This window comes from Leptopilina boulardi, unplaced genomic scaffold (genome assembly GCF_019393585.1).
Source record: "Leptopilina boulardi isolate dan_hultmark-lab unplaced genomic scaffold, ZJU_Lbou_2.1 LbouV2_341, whole genome shotgun sequence".
NCBI classification, from domain to species: Eukaryota; Metazoa; Arthropoda; class Insecta; order Hymenoptera; family Figitidae; genus Leptopilina; species Leptopilina boulardi.
This window is the reverse complement of record NW_026137909.1, coordinates 5,218,837-5,229,881: the sequence shown is the minus strand read 5'-3', so window position 1 is coordinate 5,229,881 and position 11,045 is coordinate 5,218,837. Positions and strand designations below refer to the sequence as shown.

Here is an 11,045-nt window from a genome sequence, read left to right as displayed (position 1 = left end):
GTTGGATTTACATATTGATGTAATTGCAGAATGCAAAACCGAAAATAATGAGAGGGAAACTTTAATCGCATTTAACCGAAGTTGGTTAAACTGGCCCTAAACTATAAAAAATGTTACGGCCTAAGCATAAGTGAGTCGAGTACGTAAGACGGATACGGGATAAGGCACGCGCCATGACAACGTTTTGCGTTGTGTTTTGTCACTAGACAATAAGTTTAAAAGAGATGCAGATATATGTTTGCTATGTTTACACTCAGGGTCTAGTGACAAAACGCAACGCAAAACGCTGCCATGGGACTGCAGCCTCATGGTGTAGTTACAAAACGTTGACATGAAACGTAAAGGTACGGTCACACGACTTTTGGAAAAACCATTCATGTCTTTCTCTCTCCTAAGACAGAGGCATAAGATTGTCTCACTCTGCATTTTCTTACATTTCCCAAAGACGGAAAATGCAGAGTGAGACAAACTTATGCGTCTGTAATAGGAGAGAGAAAGACAAGAATGGTTTTTCCAAAAGTCGTGTGACCGTACCCTAAAAGGCCTGAGCAGAATAGAAACGCTAACCGTAATCGCAATCGCAATCGTAAACGGAAGAATGAGTTAGAGAAGGATAGTCATATATTGTTGTTCTTCTCTTACTAATTCTTCCGTTTACGATTGCGATAACGATTTCGGTTACGTTTCTATTGTGCTTAGGCCTAAAGCGTCAAATTTTGTAACTAGACTGTAAGTGCGAGAAAGAAAATCGCATACATTTATCTCTTTCATACTCATGGTCTAGTAACAAATTATTAATACAAGAGACATACAATAGTGTACAGATAGCACTATCCTTTTCGCATACAATACATGGTTTTCTATTTTGCATTCTCTCATGGAACCATTAAATTCGGATAATTATTTTTTTTTCTTTCTTTACAGAAAAAATATACTTATAAAAAATACATATATACCCTTTTTTCTGTAAAAATAAAAAAAAATTATATAGATAATATTCCCCCTCGATAAAGTGTCACATTTCAGAGTGTCACAATTTTAACACACGAACGTGTTTTTTTTTCACTGATCCAACGTTGTAAAAATCTGCGTACGATTTTATACCTACCAAGCACTGAATATTTCTTTTTTATATTAAAAAAAAGAAGCTTGGAGCTTGGACTGCATATTTTATTTCAATTAATTTATTCAATTGGAAAAAGTACAGGTATTTTTTTCTCTCTCTTATTTAATTACACTATTAGTCAGAATTGTGCGACCATTCATTTTTTGATGAATGAAAAACAAATTTAAAAATATATGATCAAAAATTTTAGAATCATTACATTTTAACCAAAGTTAACGAATTTTTTTTTAAATCAGAAATACGTTACACAAATGATTTTTAAGAGAGCAAAATTACGAAATAAAGAGAATTTTATTAAAAATTTTGTTGTAAAATATGAATTTTAAGTGTATTAGATTTTGAAAATTTCAGTTAGTAGAAAATATTTAGAATTTATTACGAAAAAATACATTTATTTTGATTTGATAAGTATTCGCAGTGATATGAAATTATGGATTATTATTATTTTGAATTATTTTCGACATAACCTAATTTTGCAAATTTTTATCAATTATAATTTTTAAAGAGTGGAATAATTGAATTAAATATTTCTTTAGTGTCATTTTAACATATTTTCCACGACTTGAAAATACTTTTATAAAATTTGATATTATTTAGTTTCCTTCCGCAAAAGGGAACATTTATTCAAAGAAACCATTAATTACATGTCAAAATTTTACTTCTTTAAATAATTGCAGGCAACTAATCAAACGTTATCTACATGGTATAATGAACGTATTTTCTATTTAAATACGAAATTTTAATTTAAAAGAATCTTAATTTTACAGAAAAAAAAATTGTACAGAATTTCCATTTAACCGATTATCAAGGTTGCTGTATTTTTATTCAGGCGAAAATAAAATTGGCTATAAATTCAATTTCATCGAATTTCAATTTTTACGAAACGTTGTTCACTCTAGAATATTAATTTTGCAAAATAATAATTTAAAAGAATGTTAACTATTCTGCAAATTAATATTCTATGAAATAATATTTCGCAAAAATTGAGATTCGATCAAATTGAATTTATGGCTGATTTACTTTCGTCTAAATAAAAATTCTGCAACCTTGATAATCGGTTAAATGGAAATTATGTACAATTTTTTTTTTCTGTAAAATTGAGACGCATGAATATGTTCTAAAAAATCATTAGTTAGAATTTTCATTTTATGGGATTTCATTTGTCATAATTACTTTTGAGTCGAATTTTTATTTTTTCGAATTAGTATTTTGCAGAGTTTTCATCAAAACGATTTTCTAAATTACAGAATTTTTATATAATTCTGATTCATGATCATATAATATATGATCTAAAAATCTATAAAGTTATTACGTGTAATGATGATTGTTCTAATGTACAAAATGATCTTAATAATCTCGTGAGATGGTCTGCCGATATAAGGCTAACTCTTAACGTTAAGAAATGTAGTGTAATATCTTTCTTTAGACATGAAAATCCAATTTTGTATAACTATGTTGTGGGCGGTGAACAATTGAGTAGGGTTTCCAACCTGAGTGACTTGGGGGTCACTTTTTCATCTAATCTAAGGTTTGATACTCATATTGCTAATACTGTTAACGCGGCACTTAAAGTGTTTGGCTCAATCCAAAGAAATGCGTGTCATTTTAAGAACATAGTGGTCTTAAAGTCATTATTTTTTGCTTTAGCCAGATCAAAATTAGAATTTGCAATAGCAATATGGGTCCCATACCAAGAGTACCAATTATTAAAACTAGAGCGTGTTCAAAATAAATTTCTCCGTTTTGCAGCAAGACAAGTTGGTGTATATTACAACATACTCAGTCACGATTATACAGATTTAAGAAATAAACTAATGGTTCCAAAATTCTACGACAGAATTATTTTTTTGGACCTACTATTATTGTTCAAAATTATTAACGGATTAATCGATTGTCCATCAATATTGTCAAAAATAAATTTTATTATTCCTTCAAAAGGTTTAAGAAATCAAAAACTGTTCAGAGTTAAATTTAATAAATCTAACTATTTAGACAACAGTGTTATTAACAGAATTTGTACTAGAGGTAACGAGTACTGTCACGCGTTAGACTTTTTTGGTATATCTTTAGGAAAATTCACAAACGACTTACGAAAATTAATTTTGTATTAGTCGATAAGTCACCTACATGATTTCGTCATTCTGTGATTATATTCATTATATATTTTTATAATATTAAGTGCTTTTGCACTAAAGGGCATTTTTAACTTTTTACTTGTAAGCCCGTACATTGTAATTAAATAAATAAATAAATAAATATTTTATTTGCTCGAATTTTTATTTAACATAATAGGCATTGTAAAGAATTTTCATTGGGTAGAATTTCATTGCATAGAATTTTCATTTTATTCTTTCAGATGAATTTTTATTGGTTTGAATTATTATTTGATATAATTTCCATATAACCGATTTTTCTGCAGAATTTTTACTTAAACGAAAAATCATTTAACAGAATTTCTAATTGATAGAATTTTCATTTGTCCGAAATTGCAAATGTCCGAACAAACAATCGATTTTGGCGCGATTTTTAAAATCAACCAATAACAATTTTATGAATAATTTTTGATTGGTTGATTTTAAAAATCGCGCCAAAATCGATTGTTTGTTCGGACATTTGAAATTTCGGACAAATGAAAATTCTATCAATTAGAAATTCTGTTAAATGATTTTTCGTTTAAGTAAAAATTCTGCAGAAAAATCGCTTTTATGGAAATTATATCAAAGAATAATTCAAATCAATAAAAATTCATCTGAAAGAATAAAATGCAAATTGTATGCAATGAAATTCTATCCAATAAAAATTCTTTAAAATGCCTATTATGTTAAATGAAAATTCGAACAAATAAAAATTCTGTAAATTAAATTTTCTATTATAAAAAAAATTCCGTAATATAGAAAATAGATTTGATGAAAATTCTGCAAAATACTAATTTATTGAAACTTCGTAAAATTTTGTATATTTTGGTATTTGAATTAAAAAAATTTTTTTTTTTTAAATATTCTAAAATTTCAATAAATTTAACAGAAATTACATTTTTTTGGAAAATTTAAATAATGTAAAAAATTATTTTTTAGAATCTATAAATGTCAAACTACGATTCAATAGAAGTGGAAGAAATACAACGTCCTGATCCTTTAACTGAAGCACCTTTGTTGTCATTGAATTTTGTCATGTGCCCTCATCATCATTGCCAATGTGCCAGTTCATACAACTGCTGTTCAAGATCTCTTACTACATCAAATTGTCAAATTTTCTATCCTCCTCTTCCTTCGTCTTACTCATATTCTTCAAGTTCAGTTCCTGCTCCTACAATTGTAATTAATAGTCCAATAATTGTGGTTAATTCTCCACCACCTTCGTATTCTGCTCCTTATCACTATGAAAATAGAAGACGCCCATGGTGTAAGTTCATATTATTTATTTATGAGGCAAAATTTCTGAAGTGATCCAATTAAAAAAAAAAAAAAAAATTCTTAAATCGGACTGCAATTTGCATAACATTTAGTACTATGGATAAATACATCACCCATGAATTATTATTAATTTTTATCAAAAACTGTAGATGAGGGAGAGGATTAAAATTTTGGTGAAATATGAACAGTGGATTTTTTTTGAAAAATCATAACTATTGTATAAAAGGTTGAAAAAGATTTTGACCTAGGTACGTGATTTCGAAAGGTTTTTTCCTTCTCTTTCGAATGGTACATTTTTTTTTTAAATTCAAAATTTACCCCTTTTTTCAAAAATCAAAAATATTTTTGACTTTTTTTTAAATAAAGGACAATTTTTGTTTATTTTTTTACCCCTTTAAAATGAAGCTTAAAAATGTATGCTTTTAATAAACAAATTAAACAAAATTTAGTTTTTTTTTGTTTTCGAGATATTAGTTAATTAATTAATGTTAATAAAAAATGAAATATTTTACAAACAAATAAAGTTACCGTAATTCTGAACTTGACAATTGAAATTTAACGTAATTCCGTAATACTTCATATACGCCTCACACTTTGGCTATTGGATCACTTCAGGAATTTCGCCTCTTATATAAGATATTATTATTTATTTGCCCTTTAATAAAATATACAATTTGTACAATGTATTCACATTATGAAAAAAAGAAAGAGAAGAAAATATTCTAATTATAACAAATTGCGCCACATTATTATTATTATTATTATTATTATTATTATTATTTCTGAAATACCTACATTACCGGAAATTGTGCGATCTCTACTTTTTCGATGACTATAAAACAGTTTAAATCTAGAAAAATTAAGATAATTATAAAAATTAATTATTAAAACTAAAAATTTAGTTTTAATTTTTTCCTTTTTATTTTCTAAAAGCTAATGAAATTCTGAAAGAAATGACACCTTGACAAAGAGAATATGTTAATTTTTCAATTAGATATCTAAGAAAAACCCAATTTTCAGTGTTTTTATTCAGGGTGTCTAACGGTCAGGGAAAAGTCAGGGAATTTCTTTAATTTTCTGGAATTTTTTATAAATAAATTAAAGTAACTATTAGTTTCAAAAAATTTTGTACTTTTTTCCCAAAGTAAATGCAAATTTAAAAGTTGGCCTTCACACTCAATTATTAAGCATGTTATATCTTATATTCATTAAGTAAATAATTATTTACTACTATTTATTGAATCTAATAAATGATTTTTTAAACTTGGATAACAATTAATTAATTTCTTTCAGTGAAATATTTGGTTTTTTAATATAAATAAAAATTATATGATACAATTTTATTTTATCGGTTCAACTTTAAATAAAGTAAATTATTCATTAATACGAATAATTTATTATTTAATGCTAATACCCACATTTTACTTATAAAAATTTTTACAACGTCGAATATTAAATTATCGAATTTCTATTTAGCAAAATTGTATAAAGTAGATTTTATATTATGCAAAATTTTTAATTTACATTTAACTAAAATTCGATTTAAAAGAATTTCTATTTAGCAGAACTCTTATAAAGCATTTTTTCTAATACTTTTTAAAAATTTTAAATTAATATAATTTCAATTTAACGAAATTTATGTCTGGAGAAATTAATAAAAAAAAGAACTAAGTAGAATTTTTCTTAAATGAGAATTCTATTAAATAAAAATTAGTTCGAATTAAAATTTTTTTTAATAAAAACTTTCTTAAAATTTGAAGATCGTTCAAGTCATCTTCAAATTTTAATTAAAGCTACCGAATGATAAATTCAATTATTTATTTATTTAAAAACTTTCTTAATTAAGAATTTTGTTAAATAAAAATTATGTTAATTATGGATTTATTCAATGACAATTCTGTTAAGTAAATATTTTGATAAATCAAAATTTACTAAAAATAACAATTCTGTTAAAAAAAATATTTCTTTATGCAATTTTTCTTGACATAAATTCCTTTATATTGAAATTGTATTAATTTGAAATTCAATGTACTAGAAAATCTGCTTTATCTAATTTTACTAAATAAAAATTTGATAATTTAAGATTTGACGCCGTAAAAATTCTTTTAAATTAAATAATGAGAATATTTATACGTCCCTAATTAATTAATTTATTTCACTTAAATATTTTATTTTCTACGAAATATTATTTATTTGATTCAAATACATATGAAATTAGTGGATAATAGACAGGTAAATGATTTAATTGTATCAAAATAAATTTTATTTGATCAAAATAAAAATTTTTTAGTGTAATTTAGGTCATGGAAAAGTCAGGGAATTTTTTTTCTAGCAGTTGTTAGACACCCTGTTATTTTTTTTTACTTCTCTGGCAAAAATTAATATTTTTCAACGTTCTTGGGCTCATTGGAATGGTATTTTATTATAAAATTCAAATTATTAAAAACAATTCATGTCCATATTCTTCCTTAGCGTATGAAAACCGTGAAATATTAAAATTTAAATATTAATCATAATTTTTTGACTTTTTTTTAGCCAAATTTCACGGTTTGCATACGCTATAAGAAAGAATGTGGACATGAATTGTTTTAAATAATTTGAATTGTATAATAAAATACCATTCCAATGAGTTCAAGAACGTTGAAAAATATTAATTTTTGCCAGAGAAATAAAAAAAAAAATTAGTAAAATCACTGAAAATTGGGTATTTTTAAGATATCTAATTAAAGAATTAACACACTGAAAAAAAAAATTTATTTGGATCAATTAAAAAGTATTTGATCCAAATACATCATTTACTTGTCTATTATCCAATAAATATGTATTTGAACCAAATACACATTTACTAAACCTAAGTATTTTATTTTATCGTATCAAATAAATAGTTATTTGAATCAAGTACAAAGTATTCAAATCAAATAAATAGAATATTCAAAACTAATAAATAATTATTTGAATCAATTATGAAAAATATTTCATTCAATACTGCATGTTTTTTGATTCAAATAAATATTTATTTGCATTAATAAAATATTTTTCTGGAAACAACTAAAAATTTTCTTGAATCAAATATTCTATTATTTGTCATAAGAAATTGTTTTAATTGAAACTAAAATCTCTTTAATTGTGGCAATTATTATTTTATTTGATCCAAATACATAATTTATTTGCATAAAATGTAAGAATTTTTTTGATTCAAATAAATCAAAATTTGAATTGAATAAATAACATATTTATTTACTAATTCTTCCATTTCTAAATTAAATTCTTTCTCAAATAAATAAATTAAAAAATATGTAATTTCTGCATACCATGATCGCATATTTTTATTTTTCAACTAATTCATACATAGAATTAATGATTAAACGCAAATCTGAGAAATAAATAAATCTAACGCTACGTGAAAACGAATGCTAACTTCTTGATGTCATTTAAACTTGCAAAATACCTAACTCAGAAAAGTGCTTAACATCATTTAGTTACAGTTAAGATATTAAATTATATTTTTATTAAAAACGCATTTTTCGTTGTTCTGAATCATTGTAAATATTAATTTTTTGTAGTTGAAAAAATATTTGACTTTAGGTCTTAGAATATTAAATAATATATATAAATAACTGAATAGTATCAAATAACTCATTATTCTCATTACACTTAAATATTTAATTGATCAAAATATTTTATTTTCCTTTAATAAAATAGTTTATTAACATTAAATAATGCATTATTTATATTAAATAATTTAATTAATTAGAATTAATAAATTTATTGTATCAAATACTTTTTATTTTTATCAAAAAAATGAAATATTTGAGTGAAATAAATAAATTAATAGTTGCAAGTATCTCATTATTTTCGTTTCAAATAAACATTTAATTGATTAAAATATTTTTTTATTTGTCTTGATAAAAATAGTGTATTAGTATTAAATAATTTAGTTGACTTATATCAGTTAAATAAAGTTATTGTATCAAATACTTTTTATTTGTTTCAATAAAACGAAATATTTGAGTGAAATAAATAAATTAATTGTTTCAAGTAAATCATTATTATCGTTTCAAATAAATATTTAATTGATTGAAATATTTTTTTATTTGTCTTGATAAAATAGTGTATTAGGATTAAATAACGAATTATTTGTATTAAATAATTTAGTTTATTTGAATCAATTACATAAATTTATTGTCTCAAATACTTTTTATTTGTATCAAATAAACGAAATATTTGAGTGAAATAAATGAATGAATAGTTTCAAGTAACTCATTATTTGTATTAAATAAATTCATTTATTCAATTCAATTAATTATTTAATTAAACCAAATACGATTTATTTGGTTCAAATAAATGCGATTCAAGTAATTCAAGTTATTTGAATCAAAAATACATATTTTTTTGATCCAAATAAAAAGTATTTGAACCAATTAAATATTTTTCAATTAATTTGAAGTACATTGAATCAAATAAATTTTTTTTTCAGTGCATATTCTCTTTATCAAGGTGTCATTTCTTTCAGAATTTTATTAGCTTTTAGAAAATAAAAAGGAAAAATAATTTTATTATAATATTTTTGAAGATTTAAACTGTCTTATAAGCTTGTTTATATTGTAAAAAAAATAAAAATTTAACTCAAAATTAACTATTTTTGTTTTGCATAATTAAAATCGATTTTTTTTTAAACAACTCTAGAGTTATTTGTTTCAAAGAAGGTTTTTTTTTGTTTATTTTACAATGAGAAAAACTCCGTAACTGCAAATGAATGTTGGTATTCTTGAGTTTAATCTTTGTTGTGTCAATATTGGATCACTTAATCCTCTTGTAGCCACACAGGTATAGACGGCACAGAGTATTAGATTAGTCATAGGTTCTTCCGTAGGCATTATAATATGTATTATGATGATGTCTCTTCCACCTTTATTTAAAGGTGAATAAAGCAGAAAATCTGTTTATTGATCCTCACTAAAGATTAAGGAAAACCGCTGAGAATATTGACACAACAATTTAATGTTGACAATATTTATATATCTATTGCACGAAGAAAAATAGACTTTCAAAATTTTCTTAGAAAAATGGATTTGATATTCAGGCTAGACTACCTTAAGATTTTCTTAAAATAAAAGTTTCGTTAAAACTAAAATAGTTAATTTCGTTAAATTAAATTTATTCATAAATTAAGAAATTCATTCGTTTAAGGAGGCATTAAGGATTAAATTTTACAATTTTTTTCTAAAAAATTGAAATTTATAAATTTTTTTTCTTCTCTCTCTCTCTTTCTGTCAATTGGAATATTTTTTTTCTAAACAAATTAATTTTTTTTTAAATAAAAAAATCGATTTTTTTCGCCTTTTTTTGAAATGTGAAACGACTTTTTTTTACTCAACTGAATGCTAATAATTTTGTAGTAATTTAGTATGATTGATAGTTTTTTTTCTTTCCTATATCTACAGATGTACAAGAACAAATACGTAGAAACAGACAAAGAAGGGAAAATAGAAGAAGACAAGCACTTATAAGAGATATTTCGAGAGAAGTAGAAGAAATGCTTGATAGTTTCTTTGAGGTTAGTTCCATTTAAATTTTATCATTTTACACCATAAAAATTATAAAACTATTTTATTTTTCTGTTTAGAGGGAAAATGTTAGATGGAGAGGAAGATGGTAAACAATATTCAAGACGACTACAAACTTTCCTAGCTCACTCGTCTTATTTTTTTTTCTTTTTAATGATTTTTTTTAAATTATCTTTTTCATTAGTTGCTTTATATTATTTTACATTTTAACTGCTAAGAGTTTCTTAAATTTTAATTTACTTTAATTTCCTTTTATTTCAATTAAAGTAATTAAAATAATTTAATATAAATTAATTTACATATATTTAAAAAAAAGACTTATTTTTTCTTTTTTTTATAGTTACGAAAATACTATTATAATTATAATATGTATAAAAATGAAAAAAGACCTTAAAACAAAATTTACAATATAAAATAGTAAAAAAAAAAATTTATATTTATTAGCAATTAACTAAAAAAGCTCTTGTAATGTTGGGAGAAAAATTTAACGGTCTAATAGACCGGGAAGAGCAACAAATGGTATTTTTTAGTATTTAGCAGTTTATATGGTAAAATTGTCTTGATTATAACTAAAATCGATGTATTAGGCAGTAGACTTTAAAATTTATATAAAAATCTATAATTGTCTAACAATCAAAATTCTGTAAAACAGAAATATAATAATAGTAAGTATATTATTTTTTTCCTTTTACTAATTAAAAAATTTTAATATTTCTCAGTTGAATCCTGTTAAAAATAGAAATTTTATTCTATTAATTACTTTAGTTATTATTCTTTTAAACTAGAAAAGCTATCATTTTTTCCTAAAAGAAACTAATAGTAATAAAAAAAAAGGCTAGAACTTTTCTTTAAAAAAAAAACAACTACAAAATTTCAAACAATTTGACAATAGAATAACTTTATTTTTCAATGCGACAACGAAACATTTTTCTTGGCTCA

At 23.5% G+C, this 11,045-nt stretch overlaps 1 protein-coding gene across 1 annotated transcript; it reads left to right on the top strand.

Annotated features, from left to right (window-relative positions):
- The first annotated feature begins 1,062 nt into the window (after positions 1–1,062).
- LOC127285731 (uncharacterized) lies at positions 1,063–10,685 on the top strand. The gene is made up of 4 exons (XM_051311870.1): positions 1,063–1,207; positions 4,201–4,528; positions 9,984–10,096; positions 10,166–10,685. The coding sequence occupies exons 2-4, from the start codon at positions 4,210–4,212 to the stop codon at positions 10,196–10,198; spliced, it is 465 nt and encodes a 154-aa protein (XP_051167827.1). The 5' UTR covers positions 1,063–1,207; positions 4,201–4,209; the 3' UTR covers positions 10,199–10,685.
- The last annotated feature ends 360 nt before the right edge of the window (positions 10,686–11,045 follow it).